The sequence below is a fragment of the Diceros bicornis genome, chromosome 2 (genome assembly GCF_020826845.1).
Source record: "Diceros bicornis minor isolate mBicDic1 chromosome 2, mDicBic1.mat.cur, whole genome shotgun sequence".
Taxonomy (NCBI): Eukaryota; Metazoa; Chordata; class Mammalia; order Perissodactyla; family Rhinocerotidae; genus Diceros; species Diceros bicornis.
This window is the reverse complement of record NC_080741.1, coordinates 16512476-16533196: the sequence shown is the minus strand read 5'-3', so window position 1 is coordinate 16533196 and position 20721 is coordinate 16512476. Positions and strand designations below refer to the sequence as shown.

Sequence of the window (20721 nt, the reverse complement as noted above, 5' to 3'; positions counted from 1 at the left end):
AATGTTAAGAAAGCTATTTTAATTTTTGTTGTTGTGTACTTGTTTTTTAAAATCAGGGATGAGTATTGAATATTGTTAAATGCCCTTTCAACATTTATGGAGATGATCACATGATTTTTCTCCTTGGATCTGTGTATAAATGTCTGAATATTGAACTAGTCTTACACTCCTAAAGTAAACCCTACTTGTTATATTTTTTAATGCTTTATTTTGAATTTTTGCATCGATATCATGTGATATTAGCTGATTTTTTTTTTTGAGGTGTTTTTAAATCGGTTTTTGGTATCAATGTTGTGCTTCTTTCATGCATTAGTCTGCCAAGGTTGCCATAACAAAATACCACAGACTGGTGGATTAAACAACAGAAATTTGTTTTTCTCATAGTGCTGGAGGCTAGAAGTCCAGGATCAAGGTGCCAGCAGGGTTGGTTTCTGGTGAGACCTCCCTTCCTGGTTTGCAGATGGCTGCCTTCTTGCTGTGTCTTGATGTGGCCTTTCTTTTGTGTGCATAAGGAAAGAGACATCTCTGGTGTCTCTTCCTCTTCTTATAAGGACAATGTGTCCCATCGGATTAGGGGCCCACCCTTATGACCTCTTTTACTTTTAATTATCTCCTTAAAGGCCCTGTCTCCAAATATAGTTGCACTGGGGCTAGGCTTCAACTTAGGAATTTTGTGGGGGACACAGTTCAGTTCATAAAGTACCTTAAAAAGAATTTGCAAGTTTTCTATGCTCTGGAACAATTTAATATAGCATTGGGATTATTTGCTTTTTAAAGATTTAGTAGAAATTCTCCTGTGAGCTTGTCAGAGCCTATTGGTTTTGTGGGCGGTGGGGGGGTGGGAGGAACAGCTTTTTGATAACTTCCTCTGGTCTTTAATGTTAATACGTCTCTTTAAAATTTATCTTTGCTGGGGTCAGTTTTGGCAGAGTACGTATTTTTTTTCTATAAATTACCTGTTTCTTCCAGGTTTTCAATTTTGTCTGCATAGGGTTGTGCACAGTAGTCTCACAAGATTAGTGAAATCTATTTCAGTGGTTTTCTCCTCTGACATTTCTTGTTTTATGTTATCTTGATAGGTTACCTACTGGTTTATCTATTTTATTCTTATATTTCAGAGTCAACTTTTTCATTTAATTTTTATTTTTTTAAAGTCTGGTATTTTCTGCTTTTATATTTGTTAATTTCTTTTCTACTTTCTTTCCGTTTATCTTCTTGTTTTTCTCCCCCCTCAAGCTTTTGAGTTACAAGTTTAGTATATATTTTATTTCTGTCATTTTTGACATTGTAGTTGAGTCCATTGTAGAGAACGCAGTCAAACAGTCACATCTAACTGCAGGGGTGGTGGGGCTGGGAAATGTGATAGCCGTTTGCCCATGATTTCTGCTAACAGTGGTAGAATAGAAGTGCAAGCTGGATTTTTGGTGGATACTTAGCAGTCTCTGCTACCCTCTCGTAATGCTTCTTAAATAAAAGCAAATAATATGTACATAAGAAAAAACTTGTTAGGTACAGAAACATAAAGCGAAATGCAAATCTCTCTTCTCTCTATGTTCGTATCAGTCTTCTTTCCCAGAGGTAACCACTATTAAGTTTCTTGTGTGTCTTTCCAGAAAAAAAATTTATATGCCAAATATATATCCGTATATATTGATATTTGAGTTAATTTAACTGAAAAAAGATTGTATTATACACACTTGCACACCTTGCTCTTTTTTTGCTTTCTTTTCCTATCATGGCGTGTGGATTTACCTTATTCGTTGTAATGACTGTATAGTACTCCACTGTATGGATGGAATGTTATTTAAACATTACCCTAATGATGGACGTTTAGATCCTTTACAGTTTTTGCTCTTACCAGTGCTGCAATAAACAGCTCTGTGTGTATATTAGTATAGTTTTGTGACTATATCCACTGGATCAGAACCCAGCAATGGAATTTGGTCAGTGAATATAAATATTTAAAACTTTAAAAAAAGAGATTTCTGGGTAGTAAAGATAATGGTGGTCTCCTAAATCCAAAACTCTACACAACCTCCAAAAACTGTACAGGTCAACAAGAACAACCAATAAAACTACCATTCCCGTGCATAACTGGAAGACAGGAAGCCACAAACTTCAAATAACAATACGTAGAACAATAACCACCACTTTCTGGTTGGGCTGTTGGAGTTCTCACTGCAGGTCTCTGGAGAGCTGGAGGGAGTGTTGAGAAACTGCACAGAAGAAAGATAAGAGAATTTAAACAAAATCACTCTCAGGAAGAGAAAGTTCACTGTAAGAGTGAAAATACTGGAAGAGAGTCCTGTTAAGTAAGAGCGATGACTTCAGGGAAGGGACTTAATAGTGCGCATAGGAATAAAGAAGGCAGTCATGGAAGGGCATTGCTTCTGGGGAAAAAGAGTAAAAAGGAAGGAGGAGGCAACTTTGGAAATTATGAAGTGAAGGAAAAATGAAGTCAAGAGGTAAATTTATGTCTGCAAGATAAAGACCGGAAAAACTGAAGGACATACTACTTTCCTTGCCACTCTCCCTAAAAATCGAGACACCCATTAACTAAACTGCACTTTGCTATACTGACAGAAGAGGGCACTCTTGAACTGGGATTCTTGTTTGCCATCCCAGACTGCCAACCCTGTCCACGAAAGGCCGAGATACAAGTAGTTTATATATAACTACTAAATAAGAAAACCAAAAATGAGAATAAAAAACTTCCATTGACAAAACTCTTTTCACTGTACAAGTCAATCAGGAAGCAGATGGTCACGCTGCAGTCTGAGTTCAGTAACCTCAAATGGGCCTTTGAGGTTATGAAAATCAGAAATTTAGAAACTAATGACAGAGTGGACAGAAAATAGGAAGAAGTGAAGTTAGAGCTGATTTAATTAAAATGGGGGGAGGGGAACAAAATCATATATCAGAAATTAAGACAAAATTGCAGAGTGCTCTAGGGAGAATGTATTTGAATGAAATTTAATAAGAAATATTGAAGAAAAGTGGGAAAACAACCAAAAAAGTGAAGATAAAGAAAAAGGTAAATATCAGAAAAAAGTGACTAAAATGGAAGACAGGCAAAGAAGACCAAACATACATATAATTGGAGTGTCTGAAGAAGAAAAACCAGGAACAGAATTAATATTTAAAACTATAATCCAAGAAAACATTCCAGAAATCAAGTTAAGACCCAGATATATGTAATGAAAGAATCCACCAAGCACCCAGGAAAATTGACTTAGAATGATCCAACTTGACTAAATATCCACCTATAACTGTTAGATTTTTAAAATAAAGAAAAATCCTTAGGGCCTTGAGGCAAAAAGATTAAATAACTTACAAGGATAAGAGAATTAGAATAGCATCAGACATGTCAAAAGCAACGTGCAAAACAAGGCAACAATGGAAAAGCACTTTCAGGAGACTCAATCATATATTAAGACTAAAGAAAACCAGTTTTAAATGTGCAAGAACTGAGGAAATTCTGCATTCCCTGGCTTTTCTTGAGGTATCTATTAGAGGATGAACTTCATTCAACCAAGAGATGACTGGAGAAATTTCAGCAAAAGGATTGATGGTGCTTATTTAATTATAATTCTAAGACTAAAACAAGGCTGGGAATGAGGTGGAGAACGGTGTGTAAATGCCGTTTTAGTTGCTGAAAAAATGCAACTGAAAGATGGGAGGAGAAGGAAGATAGAAAGAGTATAGCAGAATGAGTTCACTGATTGTTGTGAGTCTATCGGTATCATTAAAAATAGACAAACCAGGGCCAGCTCTGGTGGCCTAGTGGTTAAGTTTGGCACGCTCCGCTTTGGCGGCCTGGGTTTGATTCCTGGGCATAGACCTACACCACTCATCTGTCAGTGGCCATGCTGTGGTGGTAGCTTGCATACAAACAAAAAAGAGGAAGATTGACAACAGATGTTAGCTCAGGGCAAATCTTCCACAACAACAACAACAGCAACAACAACGGCAACAAAAAATAGACAACCCAGTTGATAAAATGTTAAATAAGGAAACAGACTAAGGGCATTAAAAAGGTATAATTACAAAGGTAACCACTAGACCAAAAATATAAACTTTCCTAAATAACAATATAAAACACATCACATAAACAGCAAATATAATGTGGTACATAGAGTAATTATTAAAAAAAAGATAAGAGAAAACAAATATGTCTGTTATACCAATAAATACAAATGGCTTAACTTATTAAACTCTCTTATCTCATTTATTAAAAGAAAAGGATGTCCAATTTGCTTCATAAAGCAAGACCAACTATATGTGGTATACAACAGACACTTAAAATGATTCAGAAAGGTTAACATAGGGGATGGGCAAAGGTATACCAGGAGAATAGAAACAACATAACAATATTTGTGATCCTAATATTAGACAACATAAAATTCAAGTATTAATTGTGACAAGAAAAGACATTTTCAAATGCTAAAAGCCACAGTTTACAATAAAAGATCTATGCCTCAAATAATCCAGCTATCATTTTTATAAAGCAAAAACTATAGGAGATCCACAGAGACATAGGTAGAAACTAATAGTAGACACCACAATTAGTACAAGGCAGGTCAGATGGACAAAAATAAGTAAGATATAGGAGACCTTAATAACATAGTAGGTAGAAATCTTATGGATGTATTTCAGACTTTATAGCCTGTAATAGGCAATAAATCTTATTCTCCATTACACATAGGACATTCACAAAAGTTGATCATATATATTAGGTAAGAAAGCATCATTACATTCCATAAAGTGAAAATATTATAAACAACACTGATCAAAACTAGAAATTTATAGCAACGACAAAAACAAAAGCACTGTCTCACTTGGAAATAAATCTTCTGTTAAACAGTTCTTGGATGAAAGGAGAAAATATAAGCCAAAATGACAAAATTCTAAGAGAAAAAAGATAACTATGTAACACTACATATCAAAATCTTAAACAAAAATTAAAAACACAACATATCAAAATCTATGGAATGCTTTGAAAACAATGAACAGAGGAAAAATTTATAGCCTTAAGTGCTTAGGAAGAATGAGAGAAGGAAAGTAAACTAAATTCCCATCTCAAGAAGCCAGGAAAGAAAATGTTCAAAAAGAAATCACAAGAAAGGATTTAATGAGGATAAGAGCAGAAATTTTATGATTTAGGAAATAGAAAAATAGTAGCTTTAGTTAATGAAATAGAGTAACCACTAGCTAACTAAAAAAAAAAAAGGAGAAAGCACAAATAAAAATATGAGGTGAAAATGGGAAACAAACATAAAAGTAGAAGTAGTTTACAAATCATAAGAGATTAGATGAATTGGATGATTTGTTTGGAAAAGACATTTTACCAGAAAATGACCCCATTAGAGGTAAGTTTAAGTGGCCCAAATTCCATAGGAGAAATTACTTCACAAAAGCCCAGATGGTTTCACGGGGGAATTCTATGAAACCTTCAAACACCAAAGGGTCACAAGGGTACATAAATTGTTTCCGAGCATCGACAGTAAAAAAAAAAACAAAATGCACCCCCTTGCTTCTAAATTCTTTTTATGAAGCAAGTATGACATTGATACCTGAACTTGACAAAGACAGGATTTAAAAAGATTTCAGATTAATATTACTTACCAATATTGATGCAAATAAATATTAGCTAACAGACTCCACCACCATGTTAGAATTATACACTATGACCAAGTGGAAGTTATTGTAGGAATGTGAAGTGGGTTCTAGGAAAACTAATAATATACTATATTAATAGATATAAGAGAGAAAGATCATGTGATTGTTTTCATAGATGCTGAGAAAAGCCTTTAAGGAAGTTCAACACCCATTCCTGATAGGAACACTCAAGAAAAGAGGAATTGATGAATACTTTAATATGATAAAATTTAGTATACACCTTTTCAAAACCCATCGTCTTACTTCGTAAGGAAAGACTTAGTCCCATTAAGATCAGGAACGAGGCAAGGATACCCACTGTCGCCACTATTTACTTAACATCGTGCTGGAGGTATTAGCCAATGCGGTAAGACAAGAAGAGGATCAACTAGAGGGAAAAGCCTTGGAAAAGAAGTTAAGCTATGTTTGTAGATGACATAGTATGCTAAAAATGCTAGAGAATGCATGATAAAATTGAGACAATAATTAGGGAACAGGATATGAAATTAATATATAGAAAATCTTCATATACACAAACAATAACCAATTATATTATGGTAGCATAAAAACTCCTTTTATATAGCAACAAAGACGATAAAATATCTAGTAATAAACTTATAGGGAAAATTGAAAAACATCTGAAAAACACAAAAGTAGTCTTGAGTAAATGGAGAGACATCCCTTGTTGCTGAATATTGGATTAACATCATAAAAATATCAATTCTTCCTAAGTTAGTTTATAAATGTAATGTAGTCTCAAACAAAATTTTAAAAATAGAACTAGGCAAATTTATACAAAAGTTTATATGGATTAACCTCAACTTGTTTTTATTTATTTATTTATTTTTAAATTTTATTTATTTATTTTTTCCCCCTAAAGCCCCAGTAGATAGTTGTATGTCATAGCTGCACATCCCTCTAGTTGCTGTATGTGGGATGCGGCCTCAGCGTGGCCGGAGAAGCGGTGTGTCGGTGCGCAAGCAGCGGAGCGCGTGCACTTAACTGCTAAGCCACGGGGCCGGCCCTCAACTTGTTTTTAAACTAGATTGCTTTAAAAAAGACTAAACGTTTCCCTTAAGTTTAAAAAAAAAAAGTTCATATGGAAAAATAAAAGAGTAGAAATAGCTAGGAATAGACCACCAAACAAAAGCTATGGCCGTATCGTATATTCAAGCATACTGTAGTTAAAACTGTGTGGTACTGGCACATAAATAGATCAGTGGAATAGAACAGAAAAGCTAGAAGTTGATTCAAGTACTTATAGAATGCAGGTGCATGTAATACAGGTATTATCTCAAATTCAAGGGGCAAAGATTAGCTTTTTATTTTTTTTATTTTTTTATTTTTAATTTTTTTGTGAGGAAGATTAGCCCTGAGGTAACATCCATGCCAATCCTCCTCTTTTTTCTGAGGAAGACTGGCCCTGAGCTAACATTCGTGCCCATCTTCCTCTACTTTATGTGGGACGCCGCCACAGCATGGCCTGACAAGTGCTGCCTCCGTGCACACCCAGGATCCGAACCCGGGCCGCCAGCAGCAGAGTGTGCACACTTAACCACTACGCCATGGGGCTGGCCCCGATTAGCTTTTTTTTTTTTTTTTTTTTTTTTGTGAGGAGATCAGCCCTGAGCTAACATCCGCCAATCCTCCTCTTTTTTTGCTGAGGAAGACGGCCCTGGGCTAACATCTGTGCCTATCTTCCTCCACTTTATATGGGACGCCGCCACAGCATGGCTCACCAAGCAGTGCGTCGGTGCGCGCCCGGGATCCGAACCAGCGAACCCCGGGCTGCCGCAGCGGAGCGCGCGCACCTAACCACTTGCGCCACCGGGACGGCCCCCCGATTAGCTTTTTGATAAATGGTACTGGACAACTGGGTAGCTGGTGAGGAAAATGTAAAATTAGATCTGTACATTATACCATAAACAAAAATAAACTACAAATAGAGAACTAAATATAATAAGTGAATCCATATAAGCACTAAAAGAAAGAATAGATGAATTTCTCTGTAACTTTAGGGGAAGGGAAAGAAAAGACTTTGAACTATGACTCAAAATCCAATTTCAGTTAAAAAAAATTGATAAATTTGACTATGTAAAAAATTTAAAAATTCCGCTCTGCATAGCATAAAACTAAACAAAGTCAAAAGACAACCAGCAAACTGGGAGAAAATATTTGCAACATATATCACAAAGAACTAATATCTCTAATATGTAAATAATTCTTTAAAACTGAGGGAATAAAGACCAAAATTGACAGAAAAGTAGGCAAAAAACATAGATAACTCACAAAAATATAAAATGGACCTTAAACATATGGAAAGATGCTCAACGTGACTCATAATGGTAGAAATGTAGATGAAAATTACATTGAGTTATCATGTCTCATCTGTCAGATTGACAAAAAAAAAAGCTTCAACACTTCCCACTGGTAAGTCTGTGGAGCGACAGATGCTCTCATATGTTGCTGGTAGGGGGATATGGTAGTACCTAAGACTAAATAAGCATTGACACTTTGACCCAGCAGTCCCACTTCTAGGATTTATCCTGGAGATACACTTTCCACCATATAAAATTATAGATGCACAAAGTTACTGTTACATTGTTATTTGTAATTGCAAAATATTCTAAACAACTTGAATATAAGTTTTAAAATAATGTAAACAAAGATTAGTTAAATAAACTCTGGTGCCCCCAATAGAGTACTATGCAGGAGTGAAAAAGAGTGAGATCTCTGAGAACTGATATGGAGTGATTCCCAGGAAATAATATTCAGTGAAGAAACTCAAAGTGCAAAAGAGTATCTGTAGTATGTTACTTTCCATCTAAGAAGGGGGAATTAAAAAGATATGAATGTATCTGCTCATTTCTGCACCACACATGAAAGATAAATCAGAACATAATGAGATTAATAACAAGGTGAGTGGAAGGGGTGGGGGAGTGACACTATCAAACTATATTAATAAGTTTACATATTAAAAAAATGAAAGACGGAGGGAGAACCTTTAAATGAAATAAAAACAAATGAACCTGTGTTTCAAATGAGTAACTTTCAGACACAGTATTTTGACTATATACCTTTAGTGTAAAGACAGAAATAGTTGTAAAGAAATACTGAATTTTAGTTACGTTTGTTTTGTTTGCAGTCATATGAGTTAGCAAATCTGAAACTATTTTCTCCGTATTTGAGAATTGAATAAATAAATAAATACATTTTGAGGATAATGGGAATCAGATGTCCACTCCAGGAGAAAGGAGTTATGAATATGGAAAAGGGGAAAACTAGAATGTATCCTGTAGTTGAATTGGACTAGAATTGGAGTTATCAGTATGAACTCATGGTTTTCATACTACTTTTAGAAATAAGTTTGTGTCTGCGGATTTCCTAGCTCCTTCCTCTGGGACAGCTTCTTAGATGCAGACCCACACCCATACCCATACCCATTCTCCCTAAAAGGAACTTGGGCCCCTTGGAGAAATGGCTAATCACAGTCTTGAGGCAGGAAAAAATAAAAGATGAACCTGAAAGTAAGGTCATTCCAGCATGTAAGATAGGGCTCAAAGAATGATGGAGAAACATCAAAAGAGCATAGGAGCCACCTTGAATGAGCTTGCACTGGCAAATATAGGACAATTTGAACATAAAATAATGATGGTAAAAGATTACAATCTACATAATAAAACAAGAATCCATAAGGTCATACTTGTGGATGATATAAGTAAGTAAATGAGAAAGGCAAAGACCTTTCTGACGGTAGAATGTGACTAATAAATGGAGAAGGAAGCGTGGAGTTAGAGAAATCACTGTTTGGCAACTAGCACGGCGGTAATTGGGTCAGGCAAGAATCATCAATGAATATTAAACTAGTGGGTGAAAGTTTGATGAAGAGTAGGATTTTTATGTAGTTGCAAAATATTTCCCCACAAAATACTTATTAATTGTAAATGGAAAAATAGTAACTTTAGAGGGGAGAAACCTGGCATATATCACCACCATTAATGGACAAATTGACGTCATGTGCTCTTGATGTGATTCACTGAGAGGGTCATTTCTGTGATACTTGGCCAAAAATGCCTAACCTGAAATTAAACATGAAGAAACATTAAACCCAAATAGATGGCAAATAACCAATCTGTGGAAAGATGTCATGATCATGAGAGACAAAGACTGAGGGAAACAAAGTAAAGGAGGCTAAAGAGACATGACCATTAAAAACACTAGGTGATCTTGAGTCAGAGTCTAGGACCAGAGTTTTGTTGCTATAAAGGATGAGATTGGAATAACTAAATAATATATGAGGTTTTTTAATAATTAAATAAAGTTTTATAATAGATAATAGTGTTAATTTCCTGATGTTGATAATATCACTGCAGTCATGAAATAGAATGTCCTTGTTGTTAGGAGATACACGCCAAGGAACTTAGAGGTAAAGAAGCGTCATGTCTGTAACTTACTCTCAAATGGTTCAGGAAAAAAAGTGTGTGTATATGTATCTGTGGAGAGAGAGAATGTATGTATGCATACACACACATAAATATATAGAGAGAGATTGAGAGAGAAAGGGGGTAGGCAGGTAGGAAGGGAGAAGGAACGATAAAGCTTGTGTGGTAAAATGTTAATAAATGGGGAATGTGGGTGAAGGATATATAAAATTTTTTGTAGAACTTTTTGGGAAATTTTTATGTAAGTTTGAAATGATTTCAAAATAAGGTAAAAAAATATAATAAATAATGCCAAATTCAAATAGAACCTTTAAACAAGGGAGCGCTGGTTTATCCTCCCCAGCAGAGTGCAAGAAGGCTTTCTCCTCCAGCAGGGAGGAGGTGGTGTCTCTCTGCCTGTTGTCGTGCTTCCTTGGAGAACCTGCGGTGGTGTGGGAGCTAACCAGCCCTGTAATTCTGTAATCTCAATGTCTGTAATTCTGTAACATAATCATATCTTGTTCTTTATCATTTTGAGCTCAGGAGTAAATTTATCCCTGCAGGTTGTTGATGAGCGAGAATTTTTTGAGATCATGCCCAATTATGCCAAGAACATCATTGTTGGTTTTGCAAGAATGAACGGGAGGACTGTTGGAATTGTTGGCAACCAACCTAAGGTGGCTTCAGGTAGGAGGGAGCAGCTCTTATAAACGTTGGGTGGTGGTTGGGGGCCAGGGCTGCCTGGGCCCACCATGTCTGCCTCTGCCTTCTCCTCAGACGAGGCCTTCCATGGCCAGCAAAAATCCCTCCAATAGATGTTGATGTAAAAGCTCCTTTCTCTTTTTTTTTTTTTTTAAAGATTTTATTTATTTATTTTTCCCCCCCGAAAGCCCCAGTAGATAGTTTTGTGTCATAGCTGCACATCCTTCTAGTTGCTGTATGTGGGATGCGGCCTCAGCATGGCCGGAGAAGCGGTGCACGCCCGGGATCCGAACCCGGGCCGCCAGCGTCAGAGGGCGCACACTTAACCGCTAAGCCACAGGGCTGGCCCTCCTTTCTCTTTTAATGTTAATTTCTCAAAATGCTTCTTTCATACTTCCCTATTTTTTCAGAGTTTATAGATAACTTTCCTCCTCAGCTTCTACGGTCTTTACTTTTTCAGAGGTCTGCTTTCTGTCCTCTCTAGTTAGATTTATGACTCCACCACTGAACTGTGAGCTCCACGAGCGCAGGAGTGGTGGTGTCTTATTCACAGTTTATCTCCAGAGACTTCAGTGGTGCCAGGTACATAGTTGGTGCATGACAAGTTAACAGCATCCTGCTGTGTCTGTGCCCCACAGCTTTCTGGTGATGTGATCAGACCTGAGTCACAGCCAGGGTGGGGAGTCTTCCATGGCTGTGCTCTGAGTGGGGTGGGGACTGTGGGCACTGTGTTCCGCCTCACTATTTTCCTCCTTAGATTGTTTTGAATCCCTGTGTAGGATGAATATGCCCTCCCTTATTGACTCAGCTCCATCTTTTATTTCTGCCATGGCCATTTTTACGGGTCTTTAGAAAAGTAAATAAATATTTTTTACTGTGGTAAAATATATATAAATATTTTTTACTGTGGTAGAATATATATAACGTAAAATTTGCCATTTTAACCATTTTTAAGTGTATAATGCAGTGGCATTGATTACATTCACACTGTATGCAGCCATTACCACTATCTATTTCCAAAAATTTTTCAAATAACCCCACATAGAGACTCCTTTCCACTCTACCCCCAGCCCTTGGTAATCTAAGTCTACTCTGTCTCTATGAATTTACCTATTCTAGATATTCCATATAAGTGGAATTGTACAGTATCTGTCTTATTTCACTTAGAAAACTGGTTTCAAGGTTCATCCATGTTGTAGCATGTATCAAAACTTCATTTTAACTTTTCATGGCTGAATAATGTTCCATTGCATGTCTATACCACATTTTGTTTAATCATTCATCTGTTGATGGACACTTGGGTTGTTTCCATTTTTTGGTTGTTGCAGATAATGCCACAGTGAACATTGGTGTACAAGTATCTGTTTGAATCCTTGTTTTCAGTTCTTTTGGGTATATACCTAGAAGTGGAATTACTGAGTCATGTGGTAATTTTATGTACCGTTTTTTGAGGAAACACTACTGTTTTCCACAGCGGCTACACCATTTTACATTCCCCGCTAGCAATGCACAAAGGTTCCAATTTCTTTCCACTCTCTCCAACACTTGTTATTTTCTGGTATGTTTTGATAATAGCCACCCTATTGGGTGTGAAATATTGTCTCATTGTGGTTTTCATTTATGTTTCCTTAATAATTAGTGATGCTGAGCATCTTTTCATGTGCTTATTGGCCATTTGTATATCTTTGGAGAAATGTCTTTTCAAATCCTATGCCTGTTTTTAATTATTTGGTGTTTTTTGTTGTTGAGTTGTAGAAGTTCTTTATATATTCAGGGTATTAAACTCTTATCAGGTATATGATTTACAAATATTTTCTCCCATTCTGTGGGTTGTCTTTTCACTTTTTTTCTTTTCTTTTTTTATTTTTGAGGAAGATTGGCCCTGAGCTAACATCTGTGAACTTAACTGTGTCACCGGGCTGGCCCCTGTCTTTTCACTTTCTTAATAATGCCATTTGATGCACAAAAGTTTTAAAATTTGATGAAGTTCAACTTCTCTCTCCTTTGTTTTTTGGTTGCTTGTGTTTTTGGAGTCATATCTAAGAGCCTATTGCCAAATCCAATGTCATGAAGCTTTCTACCTATGTTTTCTTTTAGGAATTTTATGCTTTTAGCTTTTTCTTTTAGGTTTGATCAATTTTTTTTTGTGAGAAAGATTGGCCCTGAGCTAACGTCTGTTGCCAATCTTCTTTTTTTTTCTTTTTTCTCCCCAAAGCCCCAGTACGTAGTTGTGTATCATAGTTGTAGAGTCGTAGCTCCTCTACGTGGGATGCTGCCTGAGCATGGTTTGATGAGCGGTGAGTAGGTCTGCACCTAGGATCTGAACTGGCGAACCCCGGGGCCGCTGAAGCAGAACACGTGAACTTAAACCACTATGTCACCGGGCTGGCCCCTAGGTTTGATCAATTTTGAGTTGATTTTTATATATGGTGTGAGTTAGGGGTCCAACTTCATTCTTTTGCATATGGGAGTTCAGTTATCCCAGTACCATTTGTTGAATGGAATATTCTTTCCCTGTTGAATGGACTTGGCATCCTTGTTGAAAATCAGTGGGCTGGAGACATATGGATTTATTTCTGGACTCAATACTATTCCATTGGTCTATATGTTTTTGGTCTATATGTTTATCCATATGCTAGTACCACACTGTTTTGATTACTGCAGCTTTGTAGTAAGTTTTAATATTGGGAAGTGTGAGTCTTTTCACATTGTTCTTTTTTTTCAAGATTGTTTGGCTCTTTGGGACCCCTTGCAATTCCATATGAATTTGAGTATTGGCTTTTCCATTTCTGCAAAAAATAGGCTGTTGGAATTTTGATAGGGATTGCGTTGAATCTGTAGATCACTTTAGGTAGTATTGACATCTTAACAACATTAAGTCTTCTGATCTGTGAACACAGATGTCTTTCCGTTTATTTTGGTCTTCTTTTATTTCTTTCAGCAGTGTTTCATAGTTTTTAGGGTACAAGTCTTTCACCTCTTGGTTAAATTTACTCCTAAATGTTTTATTTTTTGAGACACTATAGTACTTGGAATTGTTCCCTTGATTACCTTTTTGAATTGTTCTTTATTGGTGTGTAGAAAGACAACTATGCAACTGATTTTTGTTTCTTGATCTTGTAACTTGCACCTTTTCTAAGTTCGTTTATTAGCTTCAGTAGCTTTCTTATGCATTCTCTGGGATTTTCTATATATGGGATCATATTTTCTGCAAGTATCGTTTTACTTCTTTCTCTCCAATTTGGATGTCTTTTATTATTTTTTTCTTGTCTAATTGCTCTGGCTGGAACTTCCAGCACAATGTTGAATAACAATGGTGAGAGCAGGCGTCCTTGTCTTGTTCCTGATCTTAGGGGAAAAACTTTGTCTTTCACCACTGACTTAGCCGTGGGTTTTTCGTATGCCCTTCATCATGTTGAGGAAATTTCCTTCTATTCCTAGTTTTCTGAGTGTTTTATCATGAAAGGGTGATAGATTTTGTCAAATGCTTTTTCTGTATCGAGATGATTGTGTAGTTTTTGTCCTTTGTTTTATTAATGTGTTGTATTACATTGAATGATTCTTGTGTGTTGAACCACTTTTGCATTCCTGGAATATATCTCACTTAGTCATGGTGTATAAGCCAGCCCTAGTGGTCTACTGGTTAAGATTTGGAGCTCTCACTGCCGAGGCCCAGGTTTATTTCCTGGTCAGGGAACCATACCACTGATCTGTTGATTGTCATACTGTGGCTGCCGCATGTTGCTGTGATGCTGAAAGCTATGCCACCACTATTTAAAATACCACCAGGGTCACCCATGGTGGACAGGTTTCAGCAGAGCTTCCATACTAAGACATGGAAGAAGGACCTGACCACTCACTTGGGAAAACATTGGCCGTGAAAACCCTGTGAATAGTAGTGAAGCATTGTCTGATACAGTGCTGGAAGGTGAGAGTATGGTGCAAAAAGACCAGGCAGGGTTCCCCTCTGCTGTGCACAAGGTTGCTAGGAGTTGGAATTGACTTGATGGTTCTAACAACAACATGGTGTATAATCCTTTTTTTTTAAAATAAACTTTAATTTTTAGAACTTTTTTAGGTTCACAGTAAAATTGAGTGGAAATTACAGAGGATTCTCATATACACCCTGCTCTCACACATGCACAGCTTACTCCACTATCAGTATCCTGAACCAGAGTAGTACGTTTGTTGCAGTTGATGAATGTACACTGACACGTCATTATCACCCAAAGTCCATAAGTTTACATTAGAGTTTACTCTTGATGTTGTATATTCTGTAGGTTTTGATAAATGTATAATGATATGTATGCACCATTGCAGCATCATACAAAATGGTTTCACTGCCCTAAAAATCCTCTGTGTTTCAGCTATTCATCACTCTCTTCCCCCTAACCCTGATAACCCCTGGCAACCACTGATCTTTTTAATGTTCCCATAGTTGTATGTTTTCCAGAATACCATATGGTTGCAATAAGCCTTTTCAGATCAGCTTCTTCCACTTAGTAATATTCAGTTAAGTTTTCTCTATGTCTTTTCATGGCTTGATAACTCATTTCTTTTTTTTTTTTTTAAAGACTTTATTTATTTATGTTTTTCCCCCAAAGCCCCAGTAGATAGTTGCACATCCTTCTAGTTGCTGTATGTGGGACGCGGCCTCAGCACGGCCGGAGAAGTGGTGTGTCGGTGCGCGCCCAGGATCCGAACCCAGGCCGCCAGTAGTGGAGCGTGCGCACTTAACCGCTAAGCCACGGGGCCGGCCCAGATAACTCATTTCTTTTTAGCATTCATTAATATTACGTAGTCTGGATGCCCCACAATTCATTTATCTATTCACCTACTGAAGGACATCTCAGTTGCTTCCAAGTTTTGACAATTATGAATAAAACTGCTAAAAACATCTGCGTGGACATAAGTTTTCAGCTCATTTGGGTAAGTACTGAGGAGTGTGATTACTGGCTCACATAGTAAGAGGATGTTTAGTTTGTAAGAAATCACCAAATTGTCTTCCAGAGTGGCTGCGCCATTTTGCATTCCCACCAGCAATGAGTCAGAGCTCCTCTCGCTCCACATCCTTGTCAGCACTTGGTGTTGTCTGTGGTCTCGATTTTCGCCATTTTAATAGGTGTGTAGTGGTATCTCACGGTTGTTTTAATTCGCATTTCCCTGATGACATATGATGTGGAGCATCTTTTCATATACTTACTTGCCATCTGTATGTTTTCTTTGGTGAGGTATCTGTTCAGGTCTTTTGCCCATTTTTTAATTGGGTTGTTTGTTTTCTTTTTGTTGAGTGTTAAGAGTTCTTTTTATATGTTAGTTAGCAGTCCTTTATCAGATGTGTACTTTGTGAATATTTTCTCCCAGTCTGTAGTTGTCTTCTCATTCTCTGGACAGTGTCTTTTGCAGAGTAGAAGTTTTTAACTTGAATGAAGTGCAGCTTATTGATTATTTCTTTCATGGATCATGCCTTTGGTAGTGTATCTAAAAGGTTACTGCCATACCCAAGGTCACCTAGGTTTTCTCCTGTTATCTTCTAGGAGTTTCATAGTTTTGTGTTTTACATTTAGGTCTGTGGATGCATTTTGAGTTAATTTTTGTGAATGGTGTAAGTTCTTTGTCTAGATTAATTTTTTTGCTTGTGGATGTCCAGTTGTTCCAGCACTATTTGTTGAAAAGACTATCTTTCATGATATTGCCTTTGCTCCTTTTTCCAAGATCAGTTGATTATATTTATGTGGGCCTGTTTCTGGGGTCTCTATTTGTTCTTTTGCCGATACCACGCTGTCTTGATTACTGTAGCTTTATGGTAAGTCTTGTAATTAGGTATTGTCAGTCCTCTAACTTTATTTTTTAATCTTGTGTTGGCTATTCTGGATCATTTGCCTCTCTATATAAACTTTGGAATCAGTTTGTTGATATCCACAAAACAACTTGTTGGGATTTTGATTGGAATTGCATTAAATCTGAAGATCAAATTGGAGCAAAATGACCTTTTGATGATATTGAGTCTTCCTACCCATGAACATGGAATATCTCTCCATTTATTTAGGTCTTTCATTTCGTTCCTCTGAGTTTTGTAATTTTCTTCATATAGATCTTGTATGTGTTTTGTTAGATTTATGCCTACATATTTCTTTTTTTTGGATGATGTGCTAATGTTAATGGTATTGTGTTTTTAGTTTAGAATTCATTGCTGGTGTATAGGAAAGCAATTGACTTTTGTATATTTGTATCCTGCAACCTTGCTAAAATTACTTATTAGTTCCAGCACTTTTTTGGGTCAATTTTGGGGATTTCCTAAGAAACGATTATGTCGTCTGTGAGCAAGGACAGTTTGATTTCTTCCTTCCTTTTATATATTTTCTTTTCTTGTTTTATTGTATCAGTTAGGACTTGCAGAACAATTTTGAAAAGGAGTGGTGAGAGAGGACAGTCTTGCCTTGTAGCTGATCTTAGTGGGAAAGCTTCTAGTTTTTCACAGTTTCATATGATATTAGCTGTAGGTTTTTTGTAGATATTCTTATCAAGTTGAGAAAGTTCTTCTGTATTCCTAGTTTGCTGAGAGTTTTTATCATGAGTGGGTGTTGGATTTTGTGAATGCTTTTTCTGCATCTATTAATACGTTCATGTGATTTTTCTTCTTTAGCCTGTTGATGTAATGGATTACATGAACTGATTTTCCTTTTTTTTTTTTTAATTTTTACTTATTTATTTTTCCCCCAAAGCCCCAGTAGATAGTTGTATGTCAGCTGCACATCCTTCTAGTTGCTGTATGTGGGACGTGGCCTCAGCATGGACGGAGAAGCAGTGCATCGGTGCGCACCCGGGATCCAAACCCGGGCCGCCAGTAGCAGAGCATGCGCACTTAACCGCTAAGCCACGGGGCCGGCCCCATGAACTGATTTTCAAATGTTGAATCAGCCTTGCATACTTGGGATAAATTCCGCTGTATAATTATTTTTATACATTCCTGGATTTGGTTTGCTAATATCTTGTTGACGGTTCTTGCATCTATGTTCATGAGAGACGTTGGTCTGTAGTTTTCTTTTCTTGTAATGTCTTTGTCTGGTTTTGATATTAGGGTAATGCTGACCTCAGAATGAGTAAAGAAGTATACCCTCCCATTCTGGAAGAGATTGTAGATGTTTTGTAGAATTCACCAGTGAACCTTTCTGGGCTTCATTTGTTTTTTAAATCATGTAAAAAATAAAAAATGGTGTTACAAACCAAAAATAAAATAATACTGGCTTTTATATTTCTATCCATGTAGTTTTCTTTATTGGAGATCTTTATTTCTTCATATAGCTTTGCAATACTGTCTAGTATCCTTTCATTTCAACCTGAAGGACTCCCTTTACCATTTCTTGTAGGGCGGGCCTAGTGATAATGAGCTCCTCAGCTTTTATTTATCTGGTAATGTCTTATTAGTCCTTCATTTTAGAAGGACAGTTTGCCAAATATAGACTTCATGGTTGACAGTTTTATTCTTTCAGCACTTTAAATATGTTATCCCGTTATCTTCTGGCCTTCATAGTTTCTGCTGAGAAATCAATTGATAATCTTATTGAGGATCCCTTGTATGTGATAAGTCACTTCTGTCCTGCTACTTTCAAGATTCTGTCTTAGTTTTTTGACAGTTTGACTATAATGGTCTCAGTGTTTGTCTGTTTGAGTTTATTCGACTTGGAGTTAGAGTTTCTTGGATTTGTGGCTTTATGTCTTACATCAAACTTGGGAAGTTTTTGGATATTGTTTCTTCATATCTCTCTGCCCTTTCCTGTCTCTTTTCTCCTTCTGGTACTGCTGTGCTGTATATATTGGTTCACTTGACTGTATTCCATAGGTCCTTTAGTCTCTATTCACTTCATATTTTCTTTTCTTTCTGCTCCTCAGACTGGATAATTTAAAGAGTCTTATCTTCAAGTTTCCTGATTCTTTCTTCTGTCTCCTCAAATCTGCTGTTGAGCCCTTGTAGTGAATTTTTCATTTTAGTTATTGTACTTTTCAGCCCCAGAATTTTTGTTAGGTTCCTTTTTATAATTTCTGTCTCTTTATAGATAGTGTCATTTTGTTCATACATTGTTTTCCTGATTATTTAGTTCTTTGTTCATGTTTTCCTTTACCTCTTTGAGCATATTTATGACAGTTGTTTTAAAGTCCTTGTCTAATAAGTTCCATGTCTGGGCTTCCTCAGGGACAGATTCTGTCAATTTATTTTGTTCATTTGAATGGCTATACTTCCCAGTTTCTTTGTATGCCTTGCCATTTTTTGTTGAAAACTGGACATTTGAATATTATGTGATAACTCTGGAAATCATATTCTCCCCCTTTTCCAGGGTTTGTTGTTTTTTTTGATTGTTGAAGGCTATAGTAGTCCATTTGTCTAGTGACTTTTCCCAACTATTTTGCAGAGACTGTGTTCCTTGTTGTGTGGTCACTGAAGTGTTTGTTCCTTAGCTTGTGTCCAGCTAGTGTTTTGACAGATTTACTTGAACACCAGGTGTTAAAACAGACAGACAAAAAAATACCTCTCCTAGTATTTGTGAATTGGCTCTGTGCTGGGGCTCTCCTTCAACATTTAGCCTAACGTAAACTGAGTTTGGGGATCAGCCCGAGGTTAAAGCTTAAGGTCTTCTCACAGTTTGTTTTGTAATGTTGTGTTTTCATTTTTATTCATCTCAAGGTATTTTCTAATTTCCCCTTCTCAGGTCTTTTCTGAGTATGCATCTGGTCCTAGGCATACCTGTTTTTTCCTACAATTCCCTGTATACATAGGTGCTCTTGAATGCCCTAATTTCCCAAAGAAACTCTCTCCCTGGCTTTCTTCCCCCTGGGCCTTAGGTGATTTCAACTATAATCTTTTGTCCCAGATGTCTGCAGGTTGTTCCTTTGCCTTAGAGTGTTTTTGAGCAATACCTGCCACGTTTCTGGCCGGGGTGAGTTCCGAGTTAGACGAAACAGAGATGAAAGCTCTGAGTATTTCAGGTAGCCCCAGACAAGTTAGAACAGACCTACATGATAATTTGTGACTGAGGTTGTCTTTGCTGCCTGTAGAACCAGCGAGAGTGTGGAGCAGGTGTAATTAAAAATGCCACAAAGATTTTCCAGTGTTTTTAAGTTGCCTTTTTCTTGATTCAGCTTTCATTTTTCATTTAAAAAACCTTTGCCTGTTCCAGAGTTTTGACAAAATTGGTTTTGACAGTCTCTGCTTATTTTTTGATGTTTCTTTTGGAGGACAGGAGCTTGGAGCTGCCTACTCCACTATTTTTTTTTTTAGAAAAAGTGTTTAGGAATAGACACATACTGAAAATGCATTTTGTTCCTACAGTAGGTTCTCACCTGTTGACTTATCCCTGCAGTTCTTCCTCCTAGTGTGTGCTTGACATGATTTCCTGTCTGCTGAAAGATCTTTCTTGTCCCGTGACTGTATCTGCAGGTTCTGGTGCCCTGTAGCAGAAATTGACTTTCACAAGCCTGCTTTTTAAGAAACTGCTGGCTTCTCCTGGGAACTTTATCTACAAATGCTAGGATGTCTACCCCAGGGGTACACCCCAGCTCTGGCTGGAGTCTGAATACTTGGTTCCGTTGTGGTTCCTTGACTTCCCTCTTTCTTGACTCAGTAATTCTTTTTGATGTTTATGGAGTGGCAAGGTATGGAAGTTCAGTACATCACTGCTTTTTTGAAGAAAGCCTCATTCATTTCATTGACTTGTTCATTGCCTCTCTGTTACTAAAAGGCAGCCTCAGAGACTCACAGAGGAGGCCTCAATTCTGGTTCTCATTTTTTCTTTGTAGGAATTAGCCAGGGCTCATTGGGCACTCTGGATGCCAGGCACTCTGACAGGCCTGGGAAAGCCTGATAAGGCCAAGCCCCTCGACCTGCGGCCCACTCCATGGCAGCTCAGGGCCACAGGTTTTCCATTTCTGACTGTGTTAATTT

The 20721-nt window shown here is 37.1% G+C and overlaps 1 protein-coding gene across 6 annotated transcripts in view; it reads left to right on the top strand.

Moving 5' to 3' along the window:
* Positions 1–20721, top strand: part of PCCB (propionyl-CoA carboxylase subunit beta) — a 128236-nt gene that overhangs the window by 49333 nt on the left and 58182 nt on the right. For all 6 annotated transcript variants that reach the window (XM_058552605.1, XM_058552594.1, XM_058552644.1 and 3 more), the window contains one exon: positions 10643–10766. In XM_058552605.1, coding sequence (XP_058408588.1) covers positions 10643–10766 — 124 coding nt within the window. The remainder of the gene's footprint in view (positions 1–10642; positions 10767–20721) is intronic.